Source organism: Armigeres subalbatus, chromosome 3, assembly GCF_024139115.2.
Source record: "Armigeres subalbatus isolate Guangzhou_Male chromosome 3, GZ_Asu_2, whole genome shotgun sequence".
NCBI classification, from domain to species: domain Eukaryota; kingdom Metazoa; phylum Arthropoda; class Insecta; order Diptera; family Culicidae; genus Armigeres; species Armigeres subalbatus.
Window position 1 is genome coordinate 302,440,310 of NC_085141.1, and position 15,480 is coordinate 302,455,789.

At 41.5% G+C, this 15,480-nt stretch overlaps 3 protein-coding genes across 4 annotated transcripts in view; 2 read left to right on the forward strand and 1 right to left on the reverse strand.

Annotated features, from left to right (window-relative positions):
• Positions 1-15,480, forward strand: part of LOC134225026 (uncharacterized) — a 304,150-nt gene that overhangs the window by 19,805 nt on the left and 268,865 nt on the right. The gene's annotated exons all lie outside the window — the stretch shown is intronic.
• Positions 3,560-5,296, reverse strand: LOC134222609 (uncharacterized). The gene has a single exon (XM_062701772.1). The coding sequence runs from the start codon at positions 5,294-5,296 to the stop codon at positions 3,560-3,562; it is 1,737 nt and encodes a 578-aa protein (XP_062557756.1).
• Positions 10,536-14,266, forward strand: LOC134220549 (uncharacterized). The gene is made up of 6 exons (XM_062699638.1): positions 10,536-10,595; positions 10,656-10,995; positions 11,202-11,633; positions 12,119-12,238; positions 12,531-12,895; positions 13,625-14,266. The coding sequence occupies exons 2-6, from the start codon at positions 10,656-10,658 to the stop codon at positions 14,135-14,137; spliced, it is 1,770 nt and encodes a 589-aa protein (XP_062555622.1). The 5' UTR covers positions 10,536-10,595; the 3' UTR covers positions 14,138-14,266.

Consider the following 15,480-nt stretch of genomic DNA (forward strand, 5'->3'; position numbering starts at 1 on the left):
ACCAGCATATTGAACATGAACTGTTTTCAACACGTTGGGAGAGATGTTCAGCAATCAACTGTGCCAAAGTGCTAGTGTTGTTTCAAAAACTTCAATGTTGGATAATACAAGTTGGACTGTTGTTCCTTGCCTTGCATAGCGATATTTGCTAGAACAGCCAAGTCACTCATCTATTCAGGATCATTCAGCTCGGGCAGTGGTTTCCTTTTACATTGTAGAAATAGAATAATTTTCTTTTCGAAAATAATAAAATCTCTCAAGTGTGGTATCACGGCTTAGCAGTGTTGGGATAAACTCAAAATCTCAAAACTCATGGATGATTCAAATCAGTCATGAGTTGAAACGCATCAACTCAGCACCTAAAAACTCATGGCTGAGTTGAATCATCCATTTGAATCATCGTAAGTTTTCTTTTATTCTCCTTCGTTAAAAACCGTTAATTGACGTTCATCGCATAGAACAATGAATACTCTTGCTTGTGTAAACAATAAATTACCAGCAAATTGATTTTAAACGCTTTTCAGAGCGAAATGATTTTTTGGCAAATGAGTGAAATGATGCGTTTTGGCATGAAAAACTCAGGCGTGATGCAAATCTTTAAATTCGCAAACAAGTTTGCTCGTGCGGGAGAGCTCGATGAATGAGTTTTATGAATGATTTTACCAACACTGCGGCTTAGTCAATGAACTTTGCAATAATACAGCAAGTCTTCGTATTCGGCTTTCATTTCCATCAACATCATTTGGATTTGGATGTGGTTGACTTCCCTAATAGTTGATAAAGTTGATTGTCCTAATAATGAGCGCCGTAACTCTAGGAATATTGATCGTTTTCGCATATCGATTCTTTTGATCAGAGGTGAGCTAGCCTATGGCTGCAAGCTTCTTCAATAAAGAATGAAATTTTAGAAAAATCTTTTGGTGAATATGTAGGGAAATATCGCCATACCTATTGCATTCGCTTTCCTTGCTTTCGTAATTGCTTTTCCTTGCTTAGAATTGACAAAACGTCATTGTTCTTTCCTGTCATTGCTGGTTCTCCATGAATCGTAAGGCCACTTAACTGCCGCTAACCGCAAGACAGGCTGGATGCCATATCCAGATAAGTCTGACTTGCGGTTAGCGGCAGTTAAGTTTTCGAAGGAGAAAAAAGTTCCTTTACACATGTCTTAACAGCCCTCAGGGTTTTCCCGTTAGTTGTACATTGCATTAGGATCAAAGCTGCCAATTTCTCTGTCATTCGAATATGACCATCAATACCAGGCAGGCGGCTTTTTCACGTAACGAAGCTTTTAAATCTTCTGCGAGCACTTTTACTCTTCACCGTGTTCCGCGCTTACTAATGCTACTGAAGGAGGCTATTTCCGGGACAAACGATGTTAACAACAAATGCATTAACAAGTTCTTCGTCCTGGAAAGGTTTCATCCGTTTTGCCAAAATCTAACTAACAGCAAAACTGTCCCGTACTGCATGTTGACGCACATATGAGCGATTGCTGGTTGTTATCACTGTCGGTGGGCTTAGGCAATGAATTCAATCACTTTGTCTTTAACAAATACACGGTTTATTGAGGATGGATGAACGGAATTCTGATTTAGAGGACTGTAATTTATTATACAGGATTGCCTTTACTTAACTTGGTATAATTTAATCAAACTGACAATAACAAACAGCAGAATTAAACTGCGCGCGGATTATAACACAAACTGTATGTCGCTTGGACAACGAGTCGCAACGACTATCACTGATTCTAGCGTCTGTGGAGATTTTATAGACGGACTAATGACAAAGATTTCCGTATAAACATTTACTTCGAGAATTTGTAACAATTGGATAATAATGCTATACAATATTTTAGCGCGCAAGTACACATACGCATATCTTATTTCTCAGTTATGTCGACGATTGTCATAAGGAAGCTAGTTGGATGCTTCCAATTTTCCTCTCTAATACGATATTCAATTCACGCGTGAACATACCGCCCACCTTGAAAGACGGTAAGCTGAAGATGAAGGCTTTCAACAAACTGCAGCTCTAACTATAAAGGCTTATAATTGTTTGGGATGTAGGCTACATACACTAATTTCGTGTTTTCTAGTCTATTTTCACTTGTTTACTGCAGGTCTGAGGATGTCATCATTGGACGGAAGGTCCTGTATAGTGTTGTCTGCTAACTTGTTGATCTCAAAACCCTTTCGTGGTGGATGGCTGTGCAGCTCCAAATGATACGAGTGCTGTTTCGGTCGGTGCTCTTGATGTCTCGTGATGTGGTACCATTTTAGCTTCCGTTTCCTGACTGCGGTTTGTAGCCGTCGATGGCTAGATTGGCGGCGATTCCAGACTGGCGAACATCCCCGAGTCTTTGTATTTCTGTGAAAACCAAACGGCGTCAGAATCTTACTTTTATGAATAACGGTAACTGGAACACTGATACTTATCTGTGGCTCGGAGCGGCTGCTCCGGGAGCATGTGATGGAGCATTTGTGCTGGAGGAACCGCCGAGCTTCTTCTTGTAAGCTGCATGCTGAGTGAACGACTGTACTGTGCGGGATGCCATGGATAACTGCTGTGTCAGTCTGGTTTGACGGCGATGGATTGTAGTGGTGCAGACCTTTGATGACCACATACCATGACCAGCTTGCTCGTTGACGTGGGTGCTCGAACCATGGACGACGATCAACTATATCAATAAAATGAGAGACGGCTTTTTCAACTGAATTGGCCTAATATATAACGACTTGCCTGAATGGAGGCCCTAAGGCCTCCGAAGAACGCCCGTTTGGCTCCAATGTCCCGATACTTATTGAGGTGCCTCTCAGTATTCAGGTAGTTCCCTTAGCACTATTGAGTCTGTGAAGGTTGTTGCCGTGCCGATTGTACGGCTTGGTGCTTGTTGATGTCTCCTTGATTTCTCAGACTAGCTGACGTTGACCTCCAGGTGAGGTGCTAGCTAAGCCAATGATAATTTCTCGGTTGTGAATTCGGCTGTGGTTGTAGTTTGACGACTTAGTTCACGTGTGCATGGACTCGTGATCAACGATAATGTTCGATACGATGATAAGCGGACTGTAATTTATTGATAGGTCACTGTTTCCCGGATAGCTGAAGGGAACCTTTTTCTTTCGCACACATCGATACAAATTAACACCTTTTATTCTCGGAACATTAAAACTTAACTTTATTACTCGGAACTTGTAATTATTGCCGCGAACAATCTTGCGGTCTAGTCGCGTTTTTAGGAAAAGAGATCGAAACGTTACAACTCATCCAAATTTATAGTTTTTAGGTAGGAAAACTCTCTAGCCCTATCTCTATTTATCTCGTATTTCTGTCTTTATTCCTCAAAACTCGTCTAATAGAAACATTTATAAATTTACCTGTGGTTGTTGATGCAATGGCACGTTAAAATAGAGCGACTCACTCGGGACAAGTTGATTACATTTCCTGCATTCTCCCCCGTTGAAAGGGACCTTTCAACACCAGCTTCGGGGCACTGTTGCGTTCTTCTCGGGACATCGTGATGTTGCCTTTTGGGCTTCGTTGAAAGCCTTCTCGGTACTTATTCTTGCGCTGCGTTGTTGTTCACATTATTGTCGTTGTCTTTGATTGGTAGTAGACTGAGTCTCGATACAGATCTTTTGTATACGCCTCGCACTGTGCGTATATTAACGACTCTTACGATGTTGTCTTTTCCGGGGAAAAGCTGTTCGATGCGCCCAAGTAACCACTGTTGAGGAGGAACATTGTCTTCACGTACTACCACCAGCTGCCCTACTGCCACTGGAATCTTGGAGTGCCATTTCGATCTTTGTTGGAGCTGATTGATATAGTCGATATTCCATCGACGCCAGAAGTGTTGCACGTAGAGCTTGATTCTATCCCATCTCGATAGGATATGTAGGTTCGTATTCGTCAAGTCTGGTTCGGAAATGGCGTTGAGTGGTCGAAATATTAAAAAGTGTCCCGGCGTCAGAGCGTTATAGTCTGCCGGGTCGTCTGATAGAGCACATAATGGTCTGGAGTTAAGTGTTGCTTCGATTCTCGTCAGTACGGTGGTCATTTCTTCGAATGTCAGAACTGCTTCCCCCAAAGTACGGCACAAATGGTGTTTCAGCGATCGAACTCCAGCCTCCCACAATCCTCCAAACGATGGCGCACGTGGAGGTATGTAGATCCACTGGATGGTTTTCTCTTCAATGAAGTCGTTCAGGTTTTTCAGGAACGGTTGAGAATTAAACAGCTCATGCAGTTCCTTGAGGTTGTTGTTGGCCCCGACAAAATTGGTCGCGTTGTCAGAGATTAGCTTGGCACATTTTCCACGTCGAGACACAAATCTTTGCAAGGCTGCGATGAATGCTACTGAAGTTAGGGATCCTACTAACTCCAGGTGTATAGCCTTGGTTGCTTGGCACACAAACACGCAAATGTAGGACTTCAAACGGGTTGTCAGCGAACGGATTGTAGGCTTCAAGTACACCGGTCCACAGAAATCTACTCCAGTGTTGTAGAATGGGTAGATTAATTCTACTCGATCAGCTGGAAGATCACCCATGTATTGTTGCAGTTGTTTCGGTTTGTGTCGATAACACCGCAAGCAGTTGTAGCGTTTCACAGCAGATTTTCCTCGTTCAATCCAAAACGTCTCCCTTATCATTGACAACGTCAGCTGATTTCCGGAATGCATGTTCTCGCGATGATACTCCCGAATGACAGCTTCCGTAAGTTTGTGGTACGGAGGCAAGATGTACTGGTGCTTCATGTCGAAATTACAGCTTTTGTTGCGAAGTCGTCCTCCCACTCGAAGAACACCTTGGTCGTCGACAAAGGGTGATAGGGTGATCAACCTATGCCTTGCGTCAATCAACTTTCCTTGCTTCAACCGGCTAATTAGTTCAGGGTAGGCCTCCCCTTGCACTAGCTTCACTAGTTGACGAATAGCTATAGTCTTCTCTGCACCACTCATATACGATGTTTTCGGGACGTCCGTCTTCTTCTTCAAGATGCCGATAAATCTGTTGATCCACACCATAACACGAACCATTTTTCGATACGAGCTGACGTTTTCAAAAATTGGAAATGTTTCGCTTCGTTCTTCGGCACAAACGTTCACTGTTTCGTAAACCTTATCTGGTTCTTGGTATTCTCCTGGCCATGTTGCCTCGCCATCTCTCAGGAACTCGGGACCGCTCCACCACAGCGTAGCATATTGGAGCTCATTCGGCATCAACCCCCTTGATATGATGTCCGCTGGGTTGTCGTTGGTACCTACATGACGCCACTCCATCGCTGACGTCATCGCCTGGATTTTAGTGACCCTATTTGCCACAAATTGCTTCAGTTGTTCAGGTCGGCGTGCGATCCAAGCAAGAGCAATCGTTGAATCGCACCATAGAACAATTTTATCGGTAGGGATATTCAGGGCATTTATGGTATCAGTGACTAGTTGAGCCAAGAGCAAAGCACCACATAATTCTAGCCTGGGTATTGTGAGTTCAGGCTTAATAGGGGCGACTCGTGACCTTGAGCATACTAGCGACAAATTGACCTGACCGTTTTCGTTTGTCGACCTTACATAGACGCATGCCCCATAGGCGAGATTGGAAGCGTCGGAAAATCCATGGATTTGGATAGATTTTGAAGAAAATGGCAGAATACACCGACGTATCTTGACTTGATGGAGATCTTTTAACTGCGATATGAATGCCACCCACCAATCGATGGCCTCTGGATCCGCATCTTCGTCCCATTCTTTCTCTTTCATTCACAAGCTTTGCATGATGAACTTCACCACGACGATTATCAGTCCTGCCAGACCAATAGGGTAAAAACATCTGAAGATGCTAGACAGAATTTCCCGTTTTGTAGTTTCAACCTTGCAAATCACAATCGGATCAACATTGAGCTCGAACATGTCTTCTTCCGGTTTCCACAAGATTCCCAGAGCTTTGACTGATTGTTTTTCACCGACCAATAACTTCTTCTCGATTTTGTCCTGAGGGAGGGTTTGAAGAAACTGTTTGCTGTTGGAGCACCATTTGTGGAGCTCGAATTTACCACTATCAAACAGTCCAATGATTTCATCCTTCAGTTGAATGGCTTGCTCTAGTGTGTCCGCCCCTGTCAACACGTCGTCGATGTATGAATCTTTCGCGACAACTTTCGCCGCGTCAGGAAAACGTGTTGCTTCATCGATACATAGCTGCTTCACAGTCCGAACCGCTTGAAATGGTGCGCTCGCTAGCCCGTAGGTCACCGTTGTCAATCGATACACGTGAGGCTCGCTTGTTTTGTTGGGTGTCCACAAGATTTGCTGATATGGTTGATGATTCGGAGAGATTTTCACTTGTCGATACATCTTGCTAACATCAGTAGTAAATGCAATCTTCGGAACACGGAACCTCATTGCTATTTCGTTCAGCTTCGGTTGAATAATGGGACCCACAAGTAGGTTGTCGTTCAATGATTTTCCGTTGCTAGACGGCGCCGAACCATCGAAAACCACCCGGCATTTTGTTGTACTACTATCCGGTTTTTCAACGGCGTGATGAGGCAAAAAGTAGTCTTGACCAGATGAAGCTTCGTATTGTTCCATGGGACCCAGATCCACCATATGGCCAAGGTTGACGTATTCGTTAACAAAGTCTTCGTAATCCGTAGCCAATGTCCAATTTTTCATCAAACGTCTATCCAGGGCTTGCAATCGTTTGTGGGCCATCTGCCTTGAATCACCTAGGTCTGGGCAACCTTTCTTGAACGGCAACTCCACGATATAGCGGCCATCCCTTTGACGACGATGAGTTTTAATAAAATGCTGCTCCGCCTGTTCCTCTTGGGTAGTAAGCGTTGATTCCGTCTCACTATCTTCACTCTGCCAAAAGCTTCTTAGCAAACGGTCCAGATCATCATTAGAGACAAAGGCAGAAACAAGTGGTTTTTCGACTTCTACCTTGCCACCTATCACCCAGCCGAATAGCGTTTCTTGCATGATAGGGCTTCCCTGCAGCAGTGGGACTCGCCTTGTTTCCAAAATTCTCATGTAGACGTCGGCACCGATCAACACATCGATGCGATCTGGAACATTGAAGAACGGATCTGCTAAATCCAAATTGTTTGGAATCATCAAGAACCTTGTGTCGAAACCTTCAATTGGCAAATTCGCCGTTATCCTCTTGGTAACCAGGCACTCAATTTCAGTCTCAAAGGAAGATGTGGTGGAACGAATTACAGTTTGGACCTTGTACTGGATGGACGAAGTATTCCCACAGACTCCTGTAACTTGTGCATTGCCCTTAATTTTCTTCAAACCGAGCCGTTGGATACAGTCTTCAGTGATGAAATTGACCATGGAACCGGAATCCAACAAAACTCGAACCTTATGTAACTGCTTGCGGGGATCTTCAACGTAGACGACAGCAGTGTTGAGAAGAACCTGGCGCTGGATAGGGAACGATCGACAAGCTTGTGCCACAGTAGTGTTTGAAACAGATGGTTCAGCCGCCGTTTGATTGATTACTCAGGACGACATCACGAGGTACTACAGGTAGCGACGGTTTTGGGTCCAAATGCAATAAAGTGTGGTGTTTTTTCTGGCACGTTCGACACAAACTCCGGGTACATTGAAGTGCGGTGTGGTTGTTGGACAAACAGTTGAAGCAAAGATTCAGTGATTTAGCCTTTTCAATACGCTGCTGTGGTGTCAATTTTAGAAATTCTTCACACTGGTTGATATAGTGGTTTTGCCGACATAAGAAACAGCTGATTTTGCTACGCTCACGAGTGGCAGTTGCAACAAAGGGACGATTTGAAGACGGTGCACGAGAGCCAGGAGCAGACAGAGGTCTAGATGGACGAATCGAAGAAGTAGGACCACAGCTTTTATTAAGGCACTCCAAATTCTCCAACATACGACAGTGGTTGGCCAAAAAACTCACCAACTCTTTCCATTTTGGCAAATCGGACTCTCCAAGCTCAGCTTCATATTCCCGGCGGATTCGAGGATGTAAACGCATCATAACCATTTGGGCGAAAATTAGTTCTGACATTTTATCCAAGGGAATATCTAGGGCATTCAAAGCACGAATGTGCTTCACAAAACTATCAAGCATCGATCGCAAACTAGAAGCATTCTCGGATGTCAAATGCGGAATTTGAAATATGTCTCCCAAATGTTTCTCGACCAGCCACCGTTTATTTTCGTAGCGACGGTTCAATGCATCCCAAAGAGATGAAAAAGTTTCCTCGTTGCACTGCAAATTTTTTGCTTCTCCACACAAACACATTCGCAAATAATGTAGCCGTTCAAAATCGTCGAGATTGTCACGGCGGCAGATGATCGATTTGAATTGATCACGGAAGAAAATCCAGTTTTCATAATGACCGTCGAATTTAGGGAGAGGAATGTCTGGGAGCTTGGTTTTGGAATTAGTGGAGTCGAGTTCTTGTTTTACGGTTTGACTACCGTCCGCAATTGGTGGTTTTGCTTGTTTCAAATGGCGACGAATTTTGAACCGGCTTTTATCGAGAATATCTTCTATTTCCTCTTCACGCTCCCTAATTTCAGCAAGGTCATCGTCCTTCACCAGGCCATATAGCTTCGAACGGGTGTCAAAAAACTGATTTCGCAAATCATCAAGAACGGATAATTTTTCCTCCAATTCATCAAGGTCACCCTTGTCGGCAGAGAAAGCTTCTACAAACGATAGGAGCTTTTTCGAACGATCGCGAATAGCGTCGAAAATTCGATAGAGGCTAATAAGCTTTTTGTCGGTCATTTTGAGGTCACGCTAGTATGCTTCAAGTGGGCTTGCTCAAGGGAAACAAAATGGCTCGTCACCTACCTTTTTTTTCGGCGAAGTTGAACGAAAAGCGTTGTTTTGCGGTGGCTTGCAATGGCTGCCGCTGGCGTCAGTAGGCACTTTCTGCTATTAACCTCTGCTTTGGAGGAATTCGAGCACTTTTTTGTTCTCCTTTTTCTTTTATAATCACTTCAATATTTTTCGTTTATTGGTTCAATTTTTCTAACACTTTAGCTAGCACACAGGCTGCTACGTCCAATGTTTTACACTCGCGACGATTGCAAACCATCCCCAAATCATAGAGATTCGCCAAACGTTTCACTCGGAACGTTAATTTTATGACCAGTTCGCTCGGCACACCAATTGGTTGGCCACTTCACTCGGCACTATGTTATTTCGGGATGTTTGCTGCACTTACGCAATACGCGTTTTTCACTGGCGACGAATGTCGCAGATACTATTCCCCACAGTCGTTACCAGTTTGCAAAAAAAGTCTCAATTTCTGCTAGCTAGAAATTGAGAGCACTCACGTTTCGCGTAACTTTCGATACGACGGTACGTTATTTGTCCGGACTTAAATCAATTCGAGAACACAGTCTCAAAATTGCGACGATTCAATTCGCACGTGCTGCATTCGCGACGGTATAGAATACAATGGCTGACAAGCATCTTTTTGCTGTCTTTGTTCGCTTTTGCACGGCTCACCAATACCATTCGGGACGGCTTTCGCGCTGTTCCATTTGTTCGTCACAATGCATCGTCGTTTTCGACGAGTCCATTCAAATTGATCGTTGCGCGATTATTCACTCGACCCTTCAGCTATCCGGTTCGAAGGACCAAAATGTTCGATACGATGATAAGCGGACTGTAATTTATTGATAGGTCACTGTTTCCCGGATAGCTGAAGGGAACCTTTTTCTTTCGCACACATCGATACAAATTAACACCTTTTATTCTCGGAACATTAAAACTTCCCAGACAACCATTTCCCACGTATTATGCAAATTACAACCGCACTATGCGTACATTTAATCGTTATAGTTAAATCGCATAAGATGATTCAAATACGCCTTTTACGTACAAAACTGGAGGCGATATACGTGCATCGCTGGTAAATAAAAAAAATATAACGATGAAGAAAGTAAATTAATGCGACTTAATTTGTTAATATACTGTTTACAACCGAAAATCATTGTGAGTTGTTTTATTACGTAATGCGACTTTTCCGCTTCATATTTGCGATACAGTTTGGGAAATAATACGATGATTCGTTCTTATTGATGATTTTTCTCAGTAGTTTATCCGACGCTTAACAAGCACTACTACGATTTGGATGTGTATGCCATGTCGATAATCAGTTATGGACAAAATAAAAATGTAAATCAAGCAGCAGTTCAAGAGCAGTCTCCTATTTCTTATTTCATTTAGCAATCTTCATACATCGTTTTATTTTATGTATCATTTACCGAAATAACAATTCACATTAAATTACTGTGCATACTGAGACTCGAACCTCGGATTCCTAGGTTGTCAAGCGGCATTCTCTGCTTCTCCTCCATGGCGTAGTTGCCAGTAGAAAAAAAATTCGTCGATGACATTCTTCCCCATCGCATAAATGCCCGGGTTTTATCGCATAACTTATACTTAAATGAGTTTCATTGTGCGAGTTAATTTGAAATCTTATGCGGAGTAATACATTGTTTACATTTTCATTGATCTGTCATGGTAGTTTGCGTTCGCAAAGAAAAGTGAATAAGTTACGTGAAATACTCGATAAATTAAGCTATATTCAATTGAAAGGTATCGTTCATAAAAGTTCTTATGAGAAAATAACGTACATCAGCTTTACTTAATTCGCAGATGTTTACCGTGGCTCAGTTTTTCGAAAAGCAACAGCTTCGTGTGCTTGCAGTTCCGGTTTCCTGGTTGCGCGATGGGTTCCTAATGTGGCCAAAACTCCCTTCCAACGAAAAACTGGAGAAGCTACGGACGGGAGGAGTTGAATTCCATGGCGCAACAAAGAAAATTCCGGTCATCTCAAGCCGGAAGTATAAAAGTCTACAAGCGGCAGAAGCTGCAGCGGAAGAGCTGTTGAGGCAAGATGTATCGGACATCGATGCCAAACGGAAGCTACTAAAGCATCGTAAAGACGAAGCAGCGAAACCTCGACCCCTCAAGAACTACAACAAAATCATTCAAGGTAAGTGTCGTATCGCTTTGATGCCACGATTATTTGCTATGTAGCCCACAGTAAGCCGTTTTCGATTCCCCACTGCTATCTTGCTTAATACTGAGCAAATCGCGTGGATCGTTATGTTTCCCTGCAGTTTTGCTTATGAAATTGTTACATATGCATGCTTATTTCTTTTTAAATAATCGGTTCTGTAATTTTCTCAAAATCTGCAGAAATTTCAACATCGAAGAAGGCATTGCAGTTAACTTCAGAGCACCTGGCACATCAGAAACAAGATTCGGAAGATCAAGCAGCTGGGCCGTCCCATATATGGCAGCCGTCAGCTCGGAAATGTGTTTCCCAGTCTTCTGGGTGTCAGATCCAAGACCAACATCTACATGGACAAAATATTGGAGCATGCAAAAAAGAGCTGTACGAGAGACCTGGCTACCAGACCGCAGCTGCTGGGATTCGACACACACAGTTGACGTCTACCAATCCCACGATATCATTTGAAGCTTGTGAATCCCCAACGGTTGAGCAAAGTTCTTTGACGATCCCAATTTCGGAACCTCAAGCTGGAACCTCCAACCCAATTGCAAGCTACCAACTGAATTCATCACAAGTACTCCCAAAGCCACGTATGAAGGTAGATCAGTTGACATGTAAGTATCAATTAAAGTATCACATGCCAAAAAGGTTCTTTTTTGGGTAGGAGCTAGTTCTATGCATGTTTTTGTCATATCTTGTAGACCCAGACTCCCCCTCCTGTATGCAGCCCAGCATAATATAGACATTACGGCTGGTAAAAATCTTGCCTACAGTGAAACCTCAAACCACAGACAAGCAGACATAACTCTCCAAAATATCTCAGCGTTCACCTATATTATAATAATGAACGGCGCCCATTTAGTTTGCTTTTGGCCAACACTATTCAAATACACTACAATACACTATACAGCCGATGGAGTTAGTAATTTCATAACAATGATTTTTTACGTAAAACTTTCAATGTTTCATGTTTGTTTGTCTGTGCAAGGAATACTACAATTGCTAAGTCAATTATTGTAGTAGACTGATTCTGTTAGCATAGTGATTTTTATGTTGCTATACCCAACACTTACGAATATACGTTACATCTCTTTTATAGGTTCAGCCTCAACAGCCATGACGTCAGAGAATCAGCAGGTCCAATCAATATTCGTTTCTGATGACAACGTCATTTACATCAATACACCATCAGATGGTCCGGAAACTATCAGAACTTCAGGTATCATATTTCTCTAATTGTTAATGGTACCGTCGTCGGGGGTGACAGTGGGTCTGGTGGTGGGAATGAGTCATCGTTCTCACCGGCAGTCTGGAAGTCGGATAGCAAAATCTTCCTAAATGGTATTTTAAATATAATTTATATTTCTTGCCCTCAGATACATTCAATCTATTCTACATACATACAGTAGTTTAAACAGTGGCCCATTGTCACCACCAACGACGGTATTAAACTACTATAAAAAAATACATAAAAGCATTAAATTATATGATATAAAAATTTTTCATTCCAGTTTCAGACAATCAAGGGGGATCGTTCCAAGAAGCAAAAGCAGCAATATTGTCACTGAAGTCTGAGATGGTAGCGCTGGGTGCCACAGTAACCACATTGAAAAATGATATGACTGCCATGAGATCAGAAATCGCCCACGTGAAAAATGATATTGTCAGTTCTATCACCGGAACGATTCGTCAAGTGGTCGTGGAATGCCTGGAGGAAAGCTTCCCTCGTTTCGCAACAATCATGGACATGGACAGAAGAGACTCAAGTGCTGCACCGGAAGGAAAGTCGGTCGAAGAGCATAACCACATTAACGATGAAGAAGAGTTGATCAGTTTCAACAAGATGCTGGCTAACAAGCAAGTGTTCGAAGACTATGTAAGTTTTATATTTTATTATTGATTCCTATCTATAGGGTAAAGAATGTATTTTAGACCACCCGTAGCGCTCATATGTTGGACCATCAAGAGGAATTTGCACTCAATGGTCCAAAATTTGAGCACTGGATCTGGTGCACCAAAATACCTCCCATACCCTATTACTCTAAAGGTAGGCAACCCAGTGGAGTTGAATCAGTCCAGGGTGGAAGTCTCATTAATAAAAAAAATAATTAAAATACACTAGATAGTTAAGAAATTTTAGACAGTTGAAAATTATTATTATTATTATTTTTAATAGAAGGCTCGGATACCCATAGTGTTATATATAAATCGAGTCTGCTCTCGACGAGCTGAGCAAATGTCTGTGTGCACAAAAGCTAGGAAACATTAGTCAATATTTTATATAGCAATTCCTAACTGATTTTCTCGCAACAAGTTACATTCTACATGAAGTAAAGCCGAATTGAAAGCGAGCGGTAATGGCGTTTACAATTTTGGCTTATTGCGCTTATTACCCAAATTAATTCACATTGTACTGAGGCTTTCACTCCTTAGCTGTTTCATTCTAGGTATTCTATTAAACGTTCATTTCATAACTAATCACTATGTTATTCTTTTTTTATTGATAAGATTTCCAGCTCTTGAACATTTTAGTTTTCTGATAATCGGTTGATAATAAAATATGAGCAAAAATTGCTCTACAACTTATATTCGTTTTTTTTTTCAGGTCAAATATTTTACAAAAATTATTCCTCCTGCTGCATATTATGAAAAAGGTGATTCGGCATGCTATTTAATAGTTGACTGTTTGTTCACGCGCACATTCTGGAATAGTTTTACATGGACTGGCATAAACCGAGGGAATAAATCGAAGCGTGGATTTCGCGAGTTTGCCAATGTTCTGCAGCTGCTTCTCGCAATTGTGAGTGTTGGAGATCCAACCTACAGCAGCTTGAAATTGGAATCTTTTTGCAAGAACCGCCTTTTCCGTTACTCCAAAGCCAGGTCAACCAGTAAGCAGCTGAGGAAGTCTACATGCCGTAAATCAAGGCTCAAGAGAAATGACGTAAATGAAGGTAATGTGAACGCTGATCCAGTTCATGATGGAGATAACGATGATAGACCGCTCGATGATATGACAACCGACACGACCGATGATGAATCAAACGAGGAATCGGATTATGATGCTGAAATGGAATCACAAGTAGAAACTTTGATGCAGTCCGACGAAGATTTGTAGTAGAGGTTCTCAATTTTTGATAAGATATATGAGTTTGTTTGATTTGATAACAAAATAATTATTTAATATTAATAACAATGTTTTGATTTTTATTATATCCAGTAATTTCATGTACATATAGAAAAGCAATAAAGCAGATCGTATGATATAAGAGAATTTTAGTTGATCATATTACTTTTTTTGCGATTCGAAAGTATGTATAAGAGGAACAAATACAATTTCACTTTTACGGAAAATAGCAACCAGCTTACACAGTATGGATTTAATTTCGAAAGTTCTTTCTTTTGAAAAGTTTTGTAGACTCTCATATGCAGCATATATATGAATAAACGATGATTTAAAAGGCTTCTCAAAGAAATCAAACTTATTTAGTACAACATTTCCTTCAACCCGCCAGTCGAAATTATCTTTTACAGCATTTTTGAAACTTACTATTGAAAGATCTTTTGTTAGAAACCATTTATCTTCAAAATTTGTACTTAAAATAAAATCTGTTAATTTGAGCGTTACTTTGGATTCTGTTCTATCTACTGAGAGAACGAGTCTTGTTTCTAACTGCAATGCGTTTATGATACTAATGGAGGTACCACTGTTAACAAGTTCTGTTAAACGATTAGCAATCTGGTTTAAAGGTAATGGCCCTGCATGAAGCATTTTCTTTATTGAATGGAGATAGTTTTCAAACGGGTAAGCTGACAAGCTAGATAAAGTTCCAAATCTGGCTACTTCATCGACTACATGACATAAGTTATGCACATTGCTAGTCATATATTCAATGCCGTATAGTTTTCGGTAATCGGTTATAAAATCATCGAATAAGTCTTTGGCAACCGGTAGCTAATCATTATACGCATCGGTTGAACAAATTCTAACAGCGCAAAACAATGTTAAAAAATGCTGATAGAAAATTTCAGGTAGATAGTCCTTGAGACATATGAATCCAACATAATATAAAAAATTACGATACTCCAATCCTTTCCACAAAGATACGAATTCTAATGATCGCATTCGTCGGTGAATTTCTTTAGGAAATCGTATTTTTACTAGAAAATTAGATATTTCCGTTTTTTCTGTTGTACTCCACTTAGCCCGCTTTGTCATAGATCCCGTACGCCATCCATTTAGTAACCTTCGCATTACTCCTAGCTCCAAAAGATGCAATGAGTCGGAAACTATGACGTCTTCAACCATATCAATTGGCAAACGTGTTAATGGAGTATCGCTGCGTTGATGTTCAGGATATTCCTTATTTCGAAACTTCTCGTTGGTTCGAAGTGGTGCATTAATATGTGGAAATACTACTGTGCTAGCCGTATGACAATATGTACCTTTCGTGGTGCATT